We start from the raw sequence: 24237 nt of genomic DNA, 5'->3' as shown, positions 1-24237 counted from the left end.
AAGGAAACGCAAGATTTTCAATGGAGCAATGCATTCAATCTTTGATTGATGAATCGTTAAATTATTAATCGAAGTATAAAGTAAATGAGTTTGCTATCATCTCACCTTAGTTTTTTTCAAGGGTTTGAGATTCTTTGCAACTTGAGAAGCTCTTTGCTATTCCACTCACTAATAATTTTCGTCAAGCATTCAGTGTGGTATTTGTATAAGACAAACACCGAGTTGCTACGATGACTTTAATTGGTTTGCTATGGACCTCTCTGCAGGGTTGGCTCGGTTTTAACCAATGGTTTAAACCGAGTGCTTTTAACCCGGTTTAAACCAGCCCAAAAAAACCGGTTTTCATGGTTTTTTTCTGGTTTTTTCATTATTTTTTGTGAAAAACAATATTTTAAGCTCCTAGCGGTTCACGTGCGGTAGAAATTCAATTATATGTAATTATCAGCTGTGGAAGTTTATTTAGGACACAGTAGTAAATTGATGGAAGAGCTCAAGTTGAAACTACATGAAATCTTAGCACAACAATGATTTAGTGAATTTTATTTTCAATTAGTTTTATCAAGTGATATGATGATCATTTTACTGATGAAATATAAAATCCATGTGAAATATACTAATCCAATCATCGTCTCTAATAATGAATGAATACTTTCTCAAGTCTGGCCAGTGAGAAAGGATTACTTACAATTATAAATTAAAACAATAAAATCCTTCTGGGCCAAAGCTTTAAGTTTGCAAACTAATATTTCATTTATTGGGCACAAGCCAAAGTAGTTGGATTGTTAGAATTCAGTTTATCAAGTTTTTGTGTTCTGAAAAGTAAAAGTTGTGCCTCGAATTTCCAACATGCCTCGCAAACAGGATTCCGTTTGGCAGTTTTTCACTCGAACTGCAAAAGGCAAAGGTTTTATGGCAAAATGTAATAGGTGTGCTGTCGTAACGAGAGGTCACGCAGATAGGCTTAAAGCTCACGTAGCAAAATGTCAAGCTGAAAACACCAATTTAGACAGTGATGCTAATATTCACGTGATAGAAGTTGAGTCATCTGCCACTGCTCCAAACACTAGCAATGCATCTTCATTATGCTCTGCTCTACACTACCACATGACTAATCACTTGGATTAAAGTTCCTACTTATACATAGAGTTGCATGTAACATATTCACTTTATGTGATAATATTTCTGCTGTGTATTTTATCGATCATGTTTGATTTAAGACTCATTCTGAAATTTTAATGTTTTCTCTGTTTTTCCCATAACAACTCCTACAGTACCATCTTTAACAGATGATTCCACATATGTATATTCAATACTCAATCATGCAGCTATAGCAAGTGATGTTAATTAGACATAAAATTGCAAAAACCTTGGTAAAATTATAAAAACCGGTTTAAACCATAAAAACCGGTTTGAACCAAACAAACTTGGTTTTTTTCAAAAAAACCGTGGTTTTTTTCAACCCTGCCTCTCTGAATTTTTGTAGATGGTGCTCCAAAACTCATAAAAAACTACATTATCGGCTTTTTCGTTAGTAAGGCTTGTTGGCTTAGTAAAACTGGGTTATAATGAATTATGTAATCCATAATAGCTAGCTGTGGTAATCAATTTAAACAGAGTTATTAAATTTTCACTGCTACTACCAACGCTGATTGCAGTTTCTAACAAGGCGACAGACTAAGGACCTATCGGTGCAAGCGAACACGCGCCGTATTAAAAAAGGCATAGATTTCTTAAGAAGCCGATTTGGCTAATTGCGCAAATAAAATTTGATTTATGTATTTCTACTCACCTTTTAATGACAAGTAATCACTGCTTGACTACAATATCAACAAGGTATAGTAAATAAGGTATGAGATGTTTTATTTCATCTATTAAATTAAAGACTCGTTATACCCCATTGTCGTGCCTCCTTAGCAAAAATGACACAGAAATGCCCTGTGGCCCCAAACTAAGAGCGCAGGGCGCAATAGACCTAGTTTTTGTTCACACTACCCGACGGATCCGTGTACCAAAACCTGAACTCGAAAGTCAAAACCCGAAAGACCGGAGGACCCGAGATCTCTATTACCCGATACTCGAGAGAAGATAAACCCGCGAGTTCAACGAGTATTACTACCTGTGCCCAGTACTAATGTGAATATATATACATGTATATCTTTTTTCCATAAATACAAACAAATAAATACATCAATATTTATATTTTCTTTGCATTATATTTATGTTTGCATAATAAAATTAACAATTATCTATGCAACACAAAATATCTGAATCGGATTATTTTTCAAAAAAGAATCAGTATATCGAATCGGTATCTGAATCGGCTGGTGAAATTCCAATCGAGGCATCTGCACTTAATACAACTCAGAAAGCATAAACTCCCTAGTTGCGCACACAGTCTCTTTGATGTGTTTATCTGCACAAGCACAAGCTGTGCTGTGAATTGATGTGGCTAGCAGTTGTTCCTTGCAGTCCGTTCCTTGCAGTCGCATATTGGGTCTTGGTCCAACAATTTCATCAAACTCGGTTTGCTTTTGATCCTACATCTATATGCATCACTCTAAGACAGTGGTTCTTAACCAGATAGATTTTTGGGATTTTAGGGGGGGAATTTGACAGTTTACCGAAGGGGATTTATGTGGCACCATTTTTTCTAATATAAAGGGTAGCGAGGAGTGAAAACTTTGTATAATTTTGTAAAGAGGTTTGATGCATTGACAATGGGGTTAACTCGAAGCCCCGGCGACGATTTTAAAAAAGCTTTGGAACTCAGCTGCATTTAGTATTTATGCCTAGCGGCTAGATTTTAATTTGAGGCAGTAGTTATTCTCGCTTGTGATTAAAAATAGAACTAATTATTTGCATAATTAAATTATTCACGGAATAGACTGTTCGCGAAATCCCGAATTTTTATATCCATTGAATATTTTCATCCTGTTGGGTCTATTGATATACTACACTGAGTGTACGTACATATTGATATACATACACTGAGTGTATGTATATTGATATGGTATTATAAGGGTAAGTATAAAACTTTGCACTTATAATTCATTGTAGTTCGAAGATACTGGAATAGTGATGCGTGCACGCATCAAGTTAATCTTTTGGTGCTGATTTTAGTTTGGAATCATATTCGACGCTGGCTCATCTCACACGACCATGTATCTTTATGAGTGGGAGGGTGAGAAGGTTAATGGAACAGGAGATGTTGCTGAGAGACTCGTTTGTGAAGTGGAAGGTAAGAGCAAAGCTAAGTAACATGTGATGGCTACTCGAAATAGAAGAGCCAACATAGCACAAGTGCCGTATTAATTTTTTTATTAGATTAGCTAACATCTCACGAAATGAGTCTTATAACATTACTAATAGAATGTCGGGTGTTGCACATGTATTAAAAATCAGATTATAACCAGTGAGAGGTAATATGGTTGCTTGCCATTAGCCTGGCACATTGCCAAGGCTAATTTGAATAAGCTTTCTATTAAGAGCTGTGAAAGCAAGCATAAAATTATGTTGAGCCGTAACGAGAGCTGGAGCGTATTTAAACCCACAAAGCGACATATATCGCCTAGTGAGTCCATCAATTTCGCATAGCAAAGTAAGGTATATGCCAAGCGATTTGGATGTTCCGAGATCAAATCTTCTGCGAAATGGATTCTCCATTTCAATATTTTACTAGCCATAGCTGGACAAACCAAACTAGCCATAGCTGGACAAACCAAACTAGCCATAGCTGGACAAACCAAACTAGCCATAGCTGGACAAACCAAACTAGCCATAGCTGGACAAACCAAACTAGCCATAGCTGGACAAACCAAACAAGCCATAGCTGGACAAACCAAACTAGCCATAGCTGGACAAACCAAACTAGCCATAGCTGGACACGCACAAACTAGCCATAGCTGGACACGCACAAACTGAGATTAATACATATAGATAGTGTAAAGTATTTTTTGGACACAATTAGCTAATATAATAATGCGAGCAGACACAATGGACAAGTGAATACCATGAACGCAGGTAAAATACATTATAAGTTTATTTATTACTAGCCGTATGCCCGGCATCGCACGGGTATACGGCAATGACGGTTGTAACGAATTATAGCCGGACAGACAGATAACTGAACAGACAGATAATGGCAGATGACGGTGGCAAACTGATATACATGTATATATGAGCAGTTCATTTCCAAAACCAGTTATTTCCATTTTTTGCACTTTTTGATTTTTTAATCTTAAATTATACTCTAATAATATGAGTACATTGATCAATGGATTTTTGGTTCCTAAACCAGTTATTTATCATACATTGCACCCACTAAAATCTTTGTTTTGTTCCAAAACCAGTTATTTCCTATTGGGTTTCATTCCAAAAGCAGTTATTTTTGTGCTTGCTTTTCAATTGGTTGTTGTAAAACTAGGTCAGCTTTTTGATGCGTTGAGTTAGTTTGGTAAGCTATCTCTCCATTTCCTGTGCTTTCATGATGGATGCATTTTTAACAAGTAATTCTACTGTAGCAACATTAAATGACTTTTTGGAAGAACCTGTGCAAATAACGCGACCTGGTAAAAGTAAAAAGAACAAAGAGAATGTAGAAGGTAATCAATTTAAACCTTTTAATGTTAAATTGGCTTGAAACCAAAATTTAACTAAATTGTAGAAGGCAAAAAAAATGAAACACTCACATCAAACACAATGCATGTTTGTTTGTGTTTAGTGCAAAAGTTAGCTAGTCACGCTAGTAGTAGTAATCTACTATTTTTGCTATTAACTCTTTCGCAAGCCAATGTATCATACGACTTGCACAGTAATATAAGTACAGACGGTAAGCTGATGGATCGCCTTATCAATAGGGTGTCACTTTTCTTTTCATTACAAGACCCAAAAATTAGCTAGACTAATCAAATGATGTCTAAAACAACCTTACTGCCAATCACGTGCAACCAATAAAAAAAATTTGGCTTAATTTCATTTTTAATTATTTTTCAAAACGGCAAACCAGATCGCTACTTTCATAGATATAAAAAACACACCCCCTTTGTTCAACGCAAAAAAAAGTTGCGAGTGTGAGATTTACTAAACAATTTTATACATATCTTGTAGATAATTTCTTTCTAAATAAGATGCATTTTACAGTAAAACGATATATGGTATGTTTTTATTTTCGAGATATTATTGTATATAACATGTTGGTTCAGGGCTTGTAACTAGTCCGCATTAATTATTAGTTCACCTAAAGCTGTGATTAAAGTCAGACTATTATCTAAGACTTATTGTTTAAATCCACTGGTTGCTGATTCTTTCATGTCAAAAGCAGTTATTTCTGGAAATAACTGCTTTTGAAAAAAATGCAGAAATCTGTTGGCTGTTTACCATGCTTCTTGACAAAATTGTTGGACAAAAAGAAAGTATAAGCTTGCTTTGTCATTTTTCTTGAGTATTAGCTAAAAACTACGCCAATTATATTGAACAATATTGAGTATACAAAATTTTCATGTTTGTGAAAAATGCTAAAATCGGAAATAACTGGTTTTGGAAATGAACTCCTCATTTATATATACAGTGAAACACGGATAACTCAAACTTCAAGGGACTGAGCAAAAGTGTTCGAGTTATTAGAGTGTTCAAGTTATCAGGACAGTCATAGGTGCATGTATTTATCAGTAGATACATGTACATATACAAACTATATATCAATCAAAAGCATAGATTGCTTGTTGCAAGTTAAAGGGTCTCTCGTGTGAAGTTTTAAATATTTTTAATCAGAAAGTATAGATATTTTTCTATCACTTGAGATTTGTTTGTTGCTTTAGGTGATGTCTCTGCCAGGACGTTCTCAGATTAAAATTGGCAAAACTTGATAGCAGTTAAAACGCTAAAAAAAAATACATACGTATTTTTCTACCGAGCGTTTTAACCAAAATCAATTTTGTAGTAAGTCAGTTATTACAAAACTGCTTTACTATTAACCTTTTCCACACCGTTCCCGTAATTCTTACGGGCTGAGAACGCAGTCTCAGCGCACCAAACCCGTAAATGCCCGTCAGATCTGAGATTTTAACAGATGATGATCAGATTTTTAAACACTATAATTACTCTCTTCTACGCATGTGCAAAAGGAACACGTTGTTAGAAGTTGAACGTTCTTTATGGAAAGCTGATCATCGTGAATGGACGCGATATTTGAAGCGCTGCTAAAAAATCCGTTTACAGGAAGATACCGACTTGTTTAAATGTGAAGAAGAGGATTTTAGACCAGAAAAATGTGAGGGAGACGATGAAAGTAAAAAAAATCAACAGAATGAATTGGATTGCGAAAGTGAGACCGAAACGGCCGATGTTGAAACGGCGAATAATGACGGATATCAAAGAGGAGCTGGTTTAAAACCAAAAGGATTACATTTTGCTGACAGCCTGGCAGGAGTATAAGTTTGCATTCTTAAACAGGTAAGTGTTTTTTATTATTCAAAGCTTTTTAAACATCGGCCATTATAAATATTATATTTATCGAAACAAATAAATATGGCCTTCAAAAACATTGCGATGCTTCGGAGCCTGTTGATGATAAACATTTGGCAAGTTGTTTGTTTAGTTTTGCATATACCCTAGGACACTTATATTTCGCTAGTATTTAGTTTCGTGAGTAGCATACAGAGTAAAATCTCGCTGGAACTTAATTTCGCAGCTCTGATGAGTTCGAAAATATAGTGATGTGAAAATAAATGCAGTGAAACAAACATTAGATTCCTCAGGTCCAGTTCAGAACGGAACAGTGCAGAACGGCACAGTTTCGTATTATCCAACGCTTTTTAACTTAGTGCCTAACGGGACAGTACCGTGAGGCATTGTTTCGTATTTTCTTTCACAGCTAGAAGTGCACTAATTGGAGATTCCCGTTAGTGCACCTTAGCGGTGAAAGAAAAAGCCACAGAATAAGCCACAGTGATTAGCCGCGCCCTTGTAGGCCTACCTATAAGTCGCATGGCTCAAATCATCAGAAAAAAGTAGCGGCTAATTGTCCGAAAAGTACGGTAGTTTGTATTTGTGAACCGCAGGTAGAAATGCGTAGGCGAGATCAATAATGCAATTTGATCGCTTGCTGCAGTTTGTCTCCTGGACTATCAATGACGTCAAGGTCACTGCCGCAGTGACTGATGTTGTACCAATATTAGGATTCAAGTATTTATAGCACGCGGTGCCGCGGTGGCCATGGCCCTGGGTTGTTATTGCTTTTGGTTGGTAATAAAATTCATCACCACAATAATTATTATTCAATTTTATGACTTTTCCTGCCAGACTGTCATCCTCATCAGTTACAAATCCAATGACTAAACTAATATCATCATCTTCTTCACTTGTCTAGGCTTTTCCAAAAAAAATTTATTATCTTAATTTGTTTTGCCAAGCTGCTCAGTCGGTGTATTAGCTATAATGAGTTTAGCAAAACTTGCCCAATGAGCCAACCACACACGAAAATTGCCTGCATTTCTAATATGACGATTTTATTGTGAATATCAATGAAGAAAGCCATTTATTTTCGCGTTTTCGCTCGTTCGTTATGATAGTTTAGTTTCGCTCATAAAATCTTCGGGGAAGGCTGTTGCCGCGAAAACGCGAAAGTTAGATGCCGCGAATACTTAAGTGTCCTAGGGTAGGTATTCTCAAAACGCCTTCTCTGTTGCCTTACTGGTCCACATTCCTTTATTATCTACGCTGATTTTTAATCAATTTAAAAGTTGTAAGAAAATTAGAAGCAAGTTTACACTTTATTGACAATTTTGAAGACCCTGCTGGCAATATATTGTTCAAGTTAGAAAATGTTTTTGCCATGACGTGCGACTGGTTCTATCCTGTTTTTCTATCTGACAAATTTATATCTGTAGATGAAAGTATGCTGGCATGAAAAGGATGGCGCAACTTCAGACAGTATATTCCATCTAACAGATCTAAATTTGGAATTAAGTTATTTGCTGTCCGTTGCTGTCTCTGGCTATGTGCACCAGTTGTCTGTATACATCGTCGAAGAGCAAGCTGAATGCACTGGCAGCGGAGTCACTTGTGGAATATCTTTGTGCGAGTCATGTTTTGATCCTTAACATGCTAACTAAATTTATTTACAAATGGTATTTTATTTAGTTTCTGCAAATGCTTCACTGCTTTGTATTGCTAGCTTTTGTACATACACTTGCTAATCTATTGTATTAGCTGTGCATTGGTGTGCTGTATTTGATGCACACTGCCTTCTTCAAAGCAGCAGTCTAATCAAAGAGGTCAGTTCTCATATTGTTTTGCAATCTAGCAGTCCATGATTTGCTGGTTCTGCTCATAATAAATGTTGCTTCTTGTCTTTTGCTGCTTCACCAAATGTGTGAATATAGGCTCACCGCTTAATTCTTCTTGCACACAACCAGTTAATCTTTTGCTGCAGCACGCATGCACCTGTGCAATGACTTTATATGCAAAATTTTTACATAAATTTATAGTCTCAAGAAATGCATAAAAATTCAAAGCAAAAAATTGTAACTGTGTATATATAGATGTCTAGCTGCAAAGTTTTTGCAAGCAGTGTGGAGGAAAAAATCTCATTCTGCAGGAAAATGTCTCAGCTTCCAGATGCATATTTATTTGCAGTTTTGTGCCAATTTGCACAAAAGTTGGAGCAACCTTGTCGGGTGACTGTCTTGCGCTGCTTATGGACAAGGTGTCTCGAGCATTTCTAGTGGCGCTCCCGCTATCCATCGGAGCTGATAACTCCGCTTTCAATGCTCTTGGACGACTAATTTTTTTTGCAACTTGTTGTGAACATATGAATCCATGCAAGAATTATTTATACAACATTGCCAATTGCTTTTAGTCAATATAAAATACAATTGAAAAGGACGTACAAAAATGAAAAACTCGTAACTTCAACGAATTGAGACTTTTGCAGGAAAGCAAATGCAAGCTACATAAAAGAAGTATCAGCTTGTAGAGAAGTTTCTCAGCATTCCTATGCATGTTAATTTATGTTTCTACTTCAATTTTGATGAAAATTGATGCAATTTTTACGCAGTGGTGTCGAAGGCTCAAATCACCATAGTAAATGCTCTGGTACGCTAGGGAATTTCCAGCCGTAAACCCGTGGTCGCTAAAGGGTTAAAAACCCATTATCAATTTTGCCGATATTACTTTAAAGTTATCCAAATTTTACCTCGCTTTTCTTGCTTTCAGAGGGCTTATCGCTTAAGCGGATGTTTGGTAAAATTTGATTTTTGCAAACCTTTAGAAAAGTCGTTAATGAAAATATCTGCCGAGGTTGGTAATAACAAGGCCTAAGAACTACTAAAAGTCGATGTTTATCTCTATGGCTTGGAATAAAGTGATATTCTAAAGCGATAGTAACAACCGTCTCGGTAGCCGTTTGGAAAAAAACTGTTCAAGTTAATGGAGTTTCGGTCGAGTTATCTAAAGCCATTTATCATTGCGTGGGAACGGACCAAGCAAATCCATTCAAGTTAACGATGTGTTCGATATATCCGAGGGTGATTTATCCGAGTTTCACTGTATATATATATATACTAGCTGTGCTACCCGGCGTTGCCCGTGTAATAGAAGTCTTCGGACAGAAAAATGATTTGTATTTAACATATAACAGCATTTGCCATACTAACTTTCAAACTACATATCATGAGAAAAGTGTTTGGTCTCATAAACAATGAGAAGTAGTGAGAGATGCTCGCTATAAGCCCGCGTGCTATCAGCCAGTACGTTTAAAAATGTGAGCGAACAGTTTCTCGTGGCGTTATGCTATGACCTGCGTTGTATGCGAGTGCGTTGGGCATTTGCTCTCATATAATGACTTATATTGGCAAGCTAGCAATTCAATCTCTTTAGTCTAGTGGGCAAAGCGTCGGACTGGCGAAAAGCAGGGTCCGCGATCGAATCTTCTTCAGTACGGAATCTTTATTCCAAGATTTTAAGATCTATAGCCAGAGAATCAAACCTACGAGTACACATACGACCAAATTTGAGAGATATATACTGTATATAGCTATCTATATATCTTATATCTATACAGTAGACGCTGCTATAACCTAAATTCCAGATAACGTAAAAACATTCTGAGACGTTTTTGCTTCCTATAACGTAAAAAATTCCATATAACGTAGTGTCTAAGTCAGGCGAGTTTTCAACTTCGATCTGATTGTTAGTTTATTTCGCCGCAATCCCAAGAAAAAAGACGCCTTCTGTACATCGTTATATATAACGTTCGTGACATTTTAGTTCGTTGATGTAAATCGTTAAATGTGTCAACATATAGGCGAATAAGATAGCTGCGCATCATTGATAAATACAAAGGCGATCAATTGGTTCAGATGTTACAGTGTCGGTCTACCAGTCTTAATGTCACAAGTTGGAGTATCGTCGAAAAATTATCTTTATCCTAGCATTGACTCCTGGATAGGGATAGACGCCGAACAGGTAGAACTGCTTTTTATAGTAAAAAGATTTTGTTGTTTTGTCTTTTTGTAGACGTACGAAATATTTGTTATTAGTCATACTTTGCAGAATAGACTGCTTTGCAGAAAAAATAAGCGAATCATTGTAAATGAACATCGAAAATGTGCAGTCCCTATTAACTTGTAAATTTACCGCAAACATGGTCTATAAAACTAGTGAGATTGATCATAAAAAGATGAAAAGTTGTTTATGACTATGCAATCCAATAATTCTACAGTTACAGTATAGTGAAAGTTTTCTTTCCCAGCATTGCCAAAGGGGTGAGTTTGAAAAGATCTTGGAAAGGGTTAGGCAATTTGCATGTATTTTACTGTTCTCATAACGTACATTCCCTATAACGGAAGCTTTCTTGGAACGGATTGTTTACGTTATTTGAGCGTCTACTGTATATATATTTCTCAAAGTCCGGGTGTCATTCCGGCTATAGCTATTATTAGAACAGCGGAGCTGGACAATGCTGACGTAACGTCATGGAGTACCAGCATTAGAAGCCTAGCCTTCTTACCCTACAGGATGAAAGTATCTGATGGATATAAAAATTCGCGATTTCGCGAACAGTCAATTTCGCGAGTTATTAAATTCCGCGAATAGTTAGTTCTATTTTTAATCACAAGGGAGAATAACTACTGCCTCAAATTTAAAAACTAGTCGCTAGGCATAAATACTAAATGTAGCTGAGTTTCAAAACCTTTTTAAAATAGTCGTCGGGGCTTTGAGTTAACTCCATTCCTAATGCATCACATTTCTTTACAAAAGTATTCAGGTGTCACAAGTTATGTAGAATGGCCTCATTGCAAAAATAGCCGCTAGGCAGAAGTGCTAAACGTAGCTGAGTTTCAAAACGTTTTAAAATCATTGCCGGGGCTTCGAGTTGAGCCCATTGCCAATGCATCAAACTTCTTTACAAAAATATTCAAGGTTTTCACTAGTTATAAGGCATGGCGCCGTCATCGCAAAAATCTCTCCTACAGTCTTTTTACATTGAAATCAACTCCATCAACCTCTAATACCGAAGTTGATGATGATAATGATTCTGATCTGGACATTATGGTATGTATTTGATGTACAGTGCAGATGCGTTTTTCCCATAATTAACTGCGTTAATTCTTTTGTGTAAAAACTGATCGCGTTCATTAAATACTTCAGCTATTGTTTTTGTACTTCCTTTACACATATTAATATTTTTCTTTGGTGTTTACTGCAGATTGAGAACGAAACGGCACCTACAGGTATTCTGATTACAAAAACTAAAGACAAGTAGTAATGTTCACCAAGGCAAGAATATTGGCAGAGAAGCAACTAATCAACCAACTTCTTCAACAACAACTTCTTGATATCGCTGCGACAAACATGATTATATTATATATTTTGTTTCTTGAATAGATATGTTATAATTTAATACAATCTTGAGTGTACAAATAAAATATTTCAAATACAAACAAAATTTTAAAAACGTTGAATGGAGTAAATAAAAACAGTTTGACCCATATAAAATTAGACTGAGTAGACTGATAAAAGTTTGACTGACAATAAAATTAAACTGATACTCTTGATAAGTAAATACTAGCGTGTAATAGTGCTTTCTGACTAGTTATTTTGGTAATAGCAGCTCTATATCGTTGTCACTGTCTTGGGGAGATGTTAAAGGCGATTCTCTCGCTACTACATGGCTGGTAAGGGAGTTATCATCAGAACTCTCCTCATGGCTTACTATTGCAAAGTTCTGCCGGTTGGCAAAAAATTTGTGCTCGTAAAGTCGTTTATTGTTCCTTTTTTAAAACAGATATATTCTCCTCGTTAGCAGCTGCGGTCACCTCTACCTTCAAGACCTCTCTGAATGATTGGTAATTTTCTAGGAATGACATCTACCACCCTTGCAGTCATTGTGCTTGCGTGTATGGTGAAATATCTCTCTCTCTCTCACTAAAACAAATAATGAAGCGGTAGGGATGGAACAAATAAATATTGTGTTTTACCGAAGAACCTTAGTAAATTTCGACTAATTTAGTAAATGGTTTTGAAAAAACTCATTACCACAAGTTCTTGGTTCTTCAAAGGCCTCCAAATCGATGAATATTCGTTAAAACCTCTAAACGCAGCGAAGAATTTATAGCTTAGCATGATCGACTCGTAGTTATAAGCTAAATAGAAACCGAAACTCGTGGTTTGCGCATGCGTAGTGCCAACTCTATTGCTAGCCGCAATAGGGTTTACTCTTCATAGAGAGTGCGAGTGTTCCGCCGCGAATGAATTAATACGCGAATATGCATGAAAAAGCAATTTTCGCGAAAATTAATACCGTGAATAAATTAATCCTGTAGGGTAACTACAGTCAAACATGGATAGTTCTCCCTCGGATAGCTCGAACAAATGGTTAACTCGAACGGTTTTTTTGGTCCATTCCCACGTAATGATAAATTGCTTTAGATAACTCGACCTCAACTTTGTTAACTCTAACAGATTTTTGCCCAACGGCTACCGAAACGGTTGTTATCGCTTTAAAAAATCACTTTATTCCAAGTCATAGAGGTAAACCTCACCTTTTCGTAGTTCATAGGCATCGTTTATTACCATCGGCAAAATATTTTTGTTAACGACTTTTCTAAAAGTTTGGTGAAATTTGATTTTTACCAAACATCCGCTTAGCGATGGCTCTTGGAAAGCAAGGAAAAGTGAAGTAACCTTCGCGTAAACTTCAAGAAAAATCGGCAAAATTGATCTTGGTAAAACGCTCAAAAAAAAAGTTGTCTTTTCTTTTGAGCATTTTAACAGCGATCAAGTTTTGCCAATTTTAATCTAAAAATTGTCCTGGCAATAACATCACCTCAAACAAACCAATCTCAAGTGATAGAAAAATCTCTATACTCTTTGATAAAAAATTTTTAAACTTCACATTAGAAGCATTAAATTGAAACAAGCCATTTATGTTTTTGATTTATATAATAGTCTGTATATGTACACGTATCTACTAATAATTAAATGCCTACATGGACTTGTGACAGTGCTCTGATAACTTGAACACTCTGATAACTCAACACTTTTACTCAGTCACGTGAAGTTTGAGTTATCCATGTTTGACTGTAGTTTGGTGGAATTTTCCATTGGCAATATGCCAGACTAATAGCTTGAAACGTACAGTTGTTTGACAAAGTTTTAAAATCTTTACAGTTGTTTTTATTTTTCTCCTAATTTATTTCATCTACAAAAAACACTTCTCTCACGATATGTAGTTTAAAAGTAAGAATGTTGTTATATGTTAAATACAAATCAATTTTCTGTTCAGACTTTTTTATTACTCGGGCAACGCCAGGTGTTACAGCTAGTATATATATATATCAATAGCCGAAACAGTACTGTCTGTACATCACTTGAATGATCAAGTGTAACTGATCTATATATATATATATTTATATATATATATTTATATATATATAGATCAGTTATACTTGTGCTTAAATGTTTCTGTATACAGTTTACATGTACATTGTTTACTTTTGTATGCAAATTCTGTATCAGATCTATCTCTATAAAAATTATCAATTTCAATCAAACCAAAGGTTAAATGCTCAAAGGTTGACTTGCAACAAAATTCCCATTACAGTTATTTGGTATCAAAAGATTCACCATGTTTTACTCTGTTGTGTTGTAGGTGCCAGATATGTGTTATTGTGATTACAAGCTCTTAAAAGCTCAAAAACGAAAAGCCGCCGTAGATTGGAATGTTATTGTCTTGTCATGTGATGTTCTCACGTAAATTGAAAGGCCGATAAAAAGCTCGATATAAAACATATCGTAGCACTAGTTTATGACAAAAACTTCGGGTTTTACCGAAGACTGTATTAAATATAGATGCTCGCTACTTTACAGTTTTGTTTCGGCTTGATCTAATCGTCTAGTCGTAATCTGAGTATGTGACCCATACTTGCCAAATAGCGCGAATAATTTTTTCTGCATTTTTCGACTATCACAGGTGACCAATAGGCTAGTCATGTTTATCAGAGGATGACATGCACTCCTTCGAGCCAAGGTTAAAAAATTAAATGAATTTTTATGATAGGTTTTGAGATATCAGTCCTCAAAATCACAGCATTACAATGATGATGAAATAGACGCTTCAATAGACATGGTTTTATTGAATGCGGAAAGTATATTTGTGAAAATATTTCGACAAATGTGGTTGCATGAAGGTGTAAACAGAAGCCATCTTGTTCAATTACGTCCCATTTGAGCCGTTTTTGAAAGAGATTCTAATCAACGACAGTTTTGTGATGGCAGCGATTAACTGTTCTTTTTTGAGCTTTTAACCCTTTAGCGACGGTCGGCTTACTGCTTGGAAAGTACCAGCGGACGGGGGCAATTACTAGGGCGATTTAACTCTTCGACATTACTGCATAAAAACTACAGTAACTTACATCACAACTGTGGTAGTGGCATAAATCAACATGCATAAGAAAGCTGAGAAATTATTCTACGAGCTTATATTTTTTGCATGCAATTAGCTTGCAAATGCTTTCCAGCAAACGGGTCAATTTGTTGAAGAGATGATTTTTTTATTTTCATGTGCCAACTTCCATTGCACTTTCCAAATTGATACGGATAATTGATGATGTTGTACAAATACTACTTGCAAGGATTCATAGGTTCACAACAGTTTGCAAAAATTGCAAAATTGGTCGTCTAAGGGCTTTGAAAGTCGAGTTACGAGCTCCGATACATTACGGGAGCGCCCCTCGAAATTCTCAGTGCGCGACTTATAAGACAAGCAAAAATTGAAGGCCTGACATGGCCGCCTAAAAATCGCAATAACTTGCATGCAAATTGACATGGAGCTATAAATGAATATGCATTTGAAAGCTTTGAAATTTCTCATCAGGCAGCCATTAATTTCCTGCAAATAGTCTGTGAATATTTTTGACAATTTTTTGATTTGTCGAAATTTTCACATATCTATCATAAAATATCGATAACAAATACATTTTTATCAGCAATAACTCTGTGAAAATGATTTATAATAAGCATCTGCACAGTGTCATATGTTTTGCAAGAGTTTGCAAAAAAAATGATTGCTGAAGTGCATTAAAAGTAGAACTAGGAGCTTTGGTGCATTGCGGGTGCAGACCTTCAAAATGCTCATGACGCCATGTCGATGAGCAGTGCAACAGTCACCCGACAAGGCAGCTCAAACTCTGCTATAACTCTCGTGCAATTTGGCATAATGCTGCAAATGAAAATGCATCTAAAAGCTGAGATTTTTTTCTACAGACAGATTTTTTCCTCCAGACAGCTTGTGAAAACTTAGCATCTTGAGATCTATATGTTTGCAGTTATGATTTTTTGCTGTCAAATTATTATTATGTATTTCTTGACACTATATGTGTATCAATTTTGCATATCAACTCATTGCACAGACTCATATGCGCCGCAGCAAAGATTAACTGTTTTTGTACAAGAAGAATTGAGTGGTGAGCCTGTATTCACACATTTGGTAAAGCAGCAACAGACGAGAAGCAACATTTATTATGAACAGAAACTGCAAATCATGGAGAAATCAATCTGCTACATTGCAGAATATGTGAACTGAACTCTTTCGATCAGTTGGCTTCCCTGAAAAGGGCAATGGACAACAAATACAACATATCAATGCAATGCAGAACAAATACAATAGACTAGATGACGTTTCAGCAAATGTATGTACAAAAGCTAAAAATACAAAGCAATGAAACAGTTGCAAAAACTAAATAAATTACAATTTGTAAATAAATTTATCTAGCATGGTAAGGAATAAAACATGACTTGCACAAAGATACTCCACATGCTAGGCATCTAAATTTAGTTTCGCTTCCCTTATGGGTGCCGTCATCATTTCGCCTTGAGCAGCACTTACAAACTCTATATTTTGGTTTTTTATTTTTTCCTGGACTATTTAGCACTAGTCGATGAGGGGAAGAAGTTGAAGCGCAGGGAATAGTGTTTTTGCGGCAAGATCCAGTGTATTCAAATATCTGTTCAATTAATTTATTTCGAAACTTTAGGTCAGTTATTTTACAGCCGCTATGGACTCTATAAACTATGACTGCATTATACACACAAATATCTAATAAGTGAAAAAATAATTTTTTGTACCATTTCATGGTTTTTCGCGCAGCGTTATAATAATGCAAGTTTTGATCCGATTTGTCAACTCCCCCATGTATTTGTTGTAATCCTAAATAGCAGCTTGTTTGCAAATTTTACCCCCTTTATAATTTACTTTGTCTGTATCTACGACTTCCAAGTTTTTATGCATAGTTGAAATTACCCAAATAAATTTTTTATCTCTTCAACAGCCAACCATACTATCACCATTAGAAAAACTCATTGTTTCATCTTTTTTAATAGTTTTTCTATTACATAATTTTAAATCTTTAGGAACACCTTTTCTGTTTGGACGCAGAGTTCCGCAAACATGAGTGTTATTTTTTATAAGTTCAGCAGCTAACTCTGGCGAATTATAATAGTTGTCCATATATAAACAACGACCTGTATTCAGCAAACCATTCATTAATTTCATTACTATATTGTGGGTGACTCCTCTTCAGGTACCATCAGCTTGCTCTTGCTCATCACCGATGTACATAGACAGCTTGTGCACGTAGCCAGAGACAGGATCGCAGAGAGCAAATAGCTTAATTCCAAATCAGGATTTTTTAGATGGAATATACTGTCTGAAGCTAAGCCGTCCTTTCCAAGCCAGCAAGCTTTCATCTATAGATATAAATTTACCTGGCAGTAAAACAGAAGATAACCGCTCACATATCATGGATAACACATTGCCTAGCTTGAACAGTTTATTGCCAGCAGGGTTTTCTGAGTTGTCAGTGAAATGTAAACAGTTTAAAATTGTTAAAAACCTGTCTCTTGAAATTATTTTCCCAAATATTGACGTAGATAAATGGGGACAGGTAGACCAGTAAGATTTTAGAGTAGGCTTTTTGTCAATACCCATGAGCAAAACAACCAAAAACTCGCCAAATATCTTTGTCATCGACAGGCTCCCAGGCATCGCAATGTTTTTGAAGGCCATATCTATTTGTTTCGTTAACTATTACATGCATGATGGCCGATGTAATAAAAAGTTTTAAATAATCAAAAATAGTTATCTGTCCAGGAATTCGACTTTTTACACCTGCCAAGCTCTCATCAAAATGAAAATCTTTGGGTTTTAAGTCGGCTCCTTTTTGAAACCCGTAAATACTCCCTGTTTCATCGCCGGCCGTTTCACTCTCACTTTTGCTATCAGATTCACTCTGTTGATCTTCTATTTCACATGCATCATCTTCACAACTTTCTTCTGACCTGATATCCTCTTCCTCACTTTCGAACCAGTTGATGTCTTCATCTAAACGTACTTTTTTGGCTGAGCTGGAGCAATCACGTCCGTCCATGTTGACTAGCTTTCCAAAAAGGAAGAGCAATTTTTTGCAACGTGTTCTTCTTGCACATGCGTATTAGGGAGTACTTTTGAGCCTCAAAACATTACTACAAAACCTACTGAAATTGATGAAATAATTAATTTTATTTTTAAACGGTATTTTCTTAATAAATAAAATATTTTAAAAAAGGTCTATCGTAGACTGAATTATAACGGGATTTCACGGGGTTCGGCCTCTGAGACATTGCCCGTTTGACGGGCTTTCACATGCTTCGTCTTAAAAGAGTTAAGAGCTTATAATCACATTTCCACATATTTTGCACCTACAACACAGCAGACTAGGACATGGTGAATCTTTTGATACCAAATAACTGTAATGGGAGTTTTGTTGCAAGTAAAAGTGGTTTTGTAGTGACAATCAGAGCTGTGTAATTGAAATAATGAGTGCGTTACGTTTTGAACTCTATCTTCATGGCTCTTCCCAAGTCATACATTTACAGGTTTGCTTCCACTTGTCTTCCGTTACAGATGTTATAGATTCATTTCTCTTAGCTACTATACATTCTTCATGTATGGCCATAGTGTCTGATTTCTCTTGTGTCAAGCTGCTCAAACAATTGGATAGACATTTTCTGATGGCTAACAGTGCTATTCATGTAGCATTGTTCGAAAGCATTATAGAATATTTATAAACAGTAAATCGATAGCGTTACATTCATAGGATGTGGATAATAAATTACTTATATATTGGCCCAACCGCAGTTGCAATGTTCTACATGCATGTGTTAAACAACTGGCATGTGTTAAACAACTGGCATGTGTTAAACAACTGGCATGTGTTAAACAGCCGGCATGAGTAGGCAGCTGCTAGTTACAATATGGTTGTTGTCTATCACTGTTCTTTGCTAGAGATGGCCAACTGTGTTTCCTACCGGTATTGTCAAACAGCTCTTTTGAACCTGAAATTTTTATTTGCATTTCAAACCTGCATTAGCCGTTAATAAAAAACAATGCATTTTTTTATATTGGCCTTCAATTGGTCTAAAATTTGGTGATTCAACATAGGACAGCTCACTACATGGTGTCACCAGACTGTTTCAACTACAGTAATACTTCGACTTATGAGTGCCCCAACGTATGAGAAATTTGAGATACGAGCCAGCTTTTAAGCAAGTTTTAGCACTAACATACGAGCCATGTTTGAAATACGAGCAGGTGAGTCAGTTGCCAAGTGTGTCAGAGATGTTTTATGAGAACAGCATCACTGTATTTTTCAACTGCTCAGGTTATACTTTTGTACCGCGTTTTTTTGTGCGCGATTTTCAGTGCAAAGTTATGTGAATTAAAAGTACTGTGCGTAGACCAAAGGTTTGCCAGTAAAATGAAAGCTATTGCAAAGAAAAAGCGAATGATTACAATTGATATTAAATTGAAAATTATTGAAAAATATGCGAAATGTGTATGCGTGATTGAGCTAGCTTAGCAATATGACAGAAATACATCCACAATTATCAAACAAAAGGATTATATCCAGGGCATTTAGTTTGCAAAATGACTAACCATAGTTTCTAAACGTCGCAGCGATCTTCACGACCGCTGATAGAGAGACTACTCAGGCTTTGGATAAAAGACAAACAATTGGCTGGTGACAGCGTAACTGAAACGATGCTATGTGAAAAGGCCTGTGATATTTAGCAAGACTATAAAAAATATACATTCGGACAAGTTGGCTAGTGGTCGCGCATTTACCTTTTGTGACGACACCTGTGTTTGTCCTAATCGCAACACATTGAAATGGGGACAAATCAAACGTCTTTAGATAGGTTTTTCTCAAAACGGTGGGCTGTTCGTGAGAGCGAAACAAAGGAAAAATTAGCTAACCAGCGAGAACGCTGAAGAAAAAAAATGAAAGTTTGCTTTTAGGTTTGCCTTTCAAGACTGATAAAGTCCAAATTTATCAAAGTCAACTGTTGTAATGAAGGATAACTTACCTCTCCCTCCTTGCCAAATTCTAGCGTTAGCTGCTATTGTATGTATTTAATTTTAAATTTTAATTAATCACATTTCCTTGCATTATTTTTTATGTTGCTTTTTGAAAGCATGTGGTAAGTTAGGACAATAACCAACATGTTCTTTCTGTTACAATATCTTGTTTTGAGTGTTTTATTTGCATTTTTTAGAGTATGGAAACCAATCAATGTATATTTAATTGTTCTATATATAAATAAGTTGCACCAACATGCGAGTAAATTGGCATACGAGCTCAGTCTCAGAACTCAACACTAAGCTCATAAGTCTAAGTATGACTGTACACAATTTCACCTTGAATGGGCCAACAGAACAACGCAGTGGTAACTAATTGTTTGACCTGAGACCGGCCAGTGATACTAGTATGTTTACTTAACCCAGGATCAATTCTTGTTTGATCGTTTAATCAACCCAAACAAATGTGGCTCACCCAGGCCTGGAATGTTGATAATGGTGCCATGATTATGAGGTGTAATTGGCTAAACTGAGAAAGCTTTCACGAATAGTGCCTCAAGCTATGTCCTGTTATCTTTGCCTCATCTAGGCTTCTTTAGAAGTGTCGAGAATCATACCTAAATGTTCATCTGGCCTTATATAATTAGACACATATTCTAACAAAATAATTTAAAATATTGCACGCACTTTTTAATATTCAGTTTTAAGTAGCAGTAGCTAGTAGTAGACCATCAAATATTCTTTATCCCCAAGTCCAACGTTGAATGAGGTGTTTTACTCAAGCTTTTGGCACACTGAATTCAAGTGTTACACAACTACACAAATCAAGTGTTACACAACTAAACAAATCAAGTTCTACACAACTATACAAATCAAGTGCTATACAACTATACAAATCAAGTGTTACACAACTATACACATTAAGTGCTACACAATTACACAAGTCAAGTGCTACACAAATACACAAATCAAGTGCTACACAACTGCACTAATCAAGGGCTACACAACTGCGCAAATCAAGTGCTACACAACTGCACAAATCAAGTGCTACACAACTACACTAATCACGTGTTACACAACTACATAATTCAAGCTGAAGGTTGCATTACTATTTTTAAAACTGCTCCCCGGGTTATGCTGTTCCTGTTATACGCTGTTTCACTTTATGGTGTCACACACAATGTGTGTTAGTTCCCACCATGCAACATTTTTTTGTGATACATCAAATTTTTTTCTCAAAATTCAAATTTGGACGTCAGTGTGCTGAATACATTGTAATAACGAAGATGTCGATATGCTTTTCGCTGAAATCCTTTTTAAAATGCCTGAAAGAGATACGATGCTCTCTCTCAGCCTTCAGCGTTATTGCATATACCATACTTTTCGTACTATTAGCCGCTACTTTTTTCTGACGATTTGAGCCATGCGGCTTATATAAGGGTGCGGCTATTCTGTGGCTTTTTCTTTGACCGCTAGGGCGCATTAACCATAATCTACGGTTAATGCCCCTTTAGCGGTGCAAGAAAATACGAAACAATGCCTAACGATACTGTTCCGTTAGGCACTAGGTTAAAAAGCGTCGGCTAATACGAAGCAGTGCCGTTAGACACTTCCTTTTTAAACAGCAAAGTTGCCGCCGCGTTTAAAAGCATCGTCCTGAGTTTTGCGGCCTATACAAAGGTGCGACTTACGTATTTTTTTATTATTGTTTTTTTGGAAAATAAAGCAGATGCGGCTTATACAAGGGTGAGGTTTATAGTCCGGTAAGTTATAGTGAAAGCAAAGACGGAAAGAGATAGGGGACAAAATTTTATTGATGAAAAAATTAAAGTTTAGCCTAATAAAATACATACTATTAAAACGTAGCTTCAAGTATGTGTTTAGTAAACTAAATTCATTTAAGGTAAATCTAATGTCTTCGTTATACATCTGTCGCGAAGGTAACAACTCTTTACAGTATATACTGCACACAGTACATTGTAATGTTACATTTTTTGTAGATCATAGCCACGAAATACACTAAAGTTATTGTAGGTAACTATGGTTACCAAGTTTACATATTATCTGTAACTGTTTTTTAATATGTACTGTATGTATATAAAATTTTGAAGTTTTTACCAGGGGTGTTTGCATCAGCTAATTACTATGGGTTTTTATAGCCTTCTAAACGAAATTTATGCTTTGCGACGCCAACACCGGAGTGAATTAGTGTCATATGGCAAGGGTTAGCCTGTCTTGACAAACTTGTTTTGCGGAGTTGTCGTCCGTCGAGCGGGTGAGCAACAACAGCTTGTCACAAGACGTACTGCACCTGATGCATCAGCTGCACTTATAGGGAGTTGTTCTCTTCCGTCTACGCGGCTTGGCTGCGATGTTATGTCGGTTGCTCCATTGGTAATCATAACAGATTTTACATAAAAATTTATGTAGAAAAAAACAAGATTGCAACGTTTAACCAAAGAGCAGTCTCTGTGATAAACTTTAGTAAAACTTAAGAATAAAATAAACTGAAAATGAAATCAATAAGAACAAATGAAACTGACTGATACAAAAATAGAAACAAAACTGACTGAGCGCACAAATAACGACATGATTAGTCGTTGTTGTAGCCTAAGTTCTCAAATTCTACTAAAGTTTACTGCAGAGACGGGTCGCTAGTTAAACGTTCTTATCTTAAATTTTCTACATAGATTTTCGCACAAAATCCGTTATGATTACTAATGGAGCGACCGACATAACATCACAACCAAGCCGCATAGACGGAAGAGTACAACTCCCTATAAGTGCAGCTGATGCATCAGGTGCAGTACGTCTTGTGACAAGCTGTTGTTGCTATTCCGCTCGACGGGAGACAACTCCGCAAAAAACAACAGTTTGTCAAGACAGGCTAGGCAAGGGTGCACTGTCCATACATAAATGCTATTTTCAGAAAAGGTGTTTGATAAAATAAATTTAATACATGACAGGCGATACAGACCATGTCCAGTGAACACATACCCTACAGGATGAAAATATTCGTTGGTCATAAAAATTCGCGATTTCGCGAAGTCAATTCCGCGAATTATTAAATTCCGTGAATAGTTAGTTCTATTTTTAATCACAAGGGAGAATAACTGCTGCGTCAAATTGAAAACTAGTCGCTAGACTAGTTTATAATATAAATACTAAACGTAGTTGAGTTCCAAAACATTTCTAAAATCTTTGTCCGGGCTTTCAGCTAACACCATTGCCAATGCATCACATTTATTTACAAAATTATTCAAGGTTTTCACAAGATATGCAGAACGGCGTCATAGCGAAAATAGCCACTAGGCTGAAGTACTAAACGTAGCCGAGTTCCAAAACTTCTTTAAAATCGTCGCCGGGCTTGGAGTCTTATTGCCATTGCAGCAAACTTTACAAAATTATTCAAGGTTTTTACATGTTGTTCGGCATGGCTTCATCATCGCAAAAAAGCTCTCCTAGTCTTTTTACATTGAAATCAACTCCATCAATCTCTAATACCGAAGTTGAGGACTATCATGATTCTGATCTGGACATTACGGTATGTAATTGATTTGCAGTGCAGATACGTTTTTCCATAATTAACTCCATTAGTTAATTCTTCTGTTTAAAAACTGATCGCTTTCATCACTTCATACTTCAGCTAGGGTCTTTGTACTTCCTTGACACTTGTTAATATTTTTTTTTGTGTTCACTGCAGATTGGGAATGAAACAACCTACTCCGATTTTGAAAACTAGAGACAAGTAGTAATATTCATCAAAGCAGGAATATTGGCAGAGAAGCAACCAGTCAACTTAGACCCCTTCATCGACAACTCCTTGATATCGCTGCAGCAAACATGATTAAATTATATATTTTATTTCATGTATAGATATATTATAATTTTTTACAAACTTGAGTGTACAAATAAAGTATTTCAAATACAAATAAAATTTTACAAACGATGAATGGAGTAAATATAAACAGTTTAGTCATTTTGGCGGTTATCTAGCAATAAAATTAAACTGGTACTTTTGATAAGTGAAAACGTACTATTTGACTTTTCCTCCACAAGCAAGTATTTGATGAAAGCGATCAGTTTTTAAACAAAAGAGTCAACTAATGCAGTTGATTATGGAAAAACGTATCTGCACTGCAAATCAAATACATACCATAATGTCCAGATCAGAATCATGATCGTCCTTGACTTCGGTATTAGAGATTGATGAAGTTGATTCCAATGTAGAAAGACTAGGAGAGCTTTTTTGCTATGCTGAAGCAATGCCGAATAATTTGTAAAAACTTTGAATAATTTTGTAAAGTTTGACGCAATGGCAATAAAGCTCGAAGCCTGGC

At 36.0% G+C, this 24237-nt stretch overlaps 1 protein-coding gene across 3 annotated transcripts in view; it reads left to right on the top strand.

Annotated features, from left to right (window-relative positions):
- LOC137393309 (ectonucleoside triphosphate diphosphohydrolase 3-like) overlaps nucleotides 1-24237 on the top strand; it is a 129671-nt gene that overhangs the window by 58845 nt on the left and 46589 nt on the right. For all 3 annotated transcript variants that reach the window (XM_068079801.1, XM_068079799.1, XM_068079800.1), the window contains one exon: nucleotides 3121-3238. In XM_068079801.1, the coding sequence (XP_067935902.1) occupies nucleotides 3121-3238 (118 nt within the window). The remainder of the gene's footprint in view (nucleotides 1-3120; nucleotides 3239-24237) is intronic.

The sequence above is a fragment of the Watersipora subatra genome, chromosome 4 (genome assembly GCF_963576615.1).
Source record: "Watersipora subatra chromosome 4, tzWatSuba1.1, whole genome shotgun sequence".
NCBI classification, from domain to species: domain Eukaryota; kingdom Metazoa; phylum Bryozoa; class Gymnolaemata; order Cheilostomatida; family Watersiporidae; genus Watersipora; species Watersipora subatra.
This window is presented reverse-complemented; position numbering and strand designations above follow the sequence as displayed.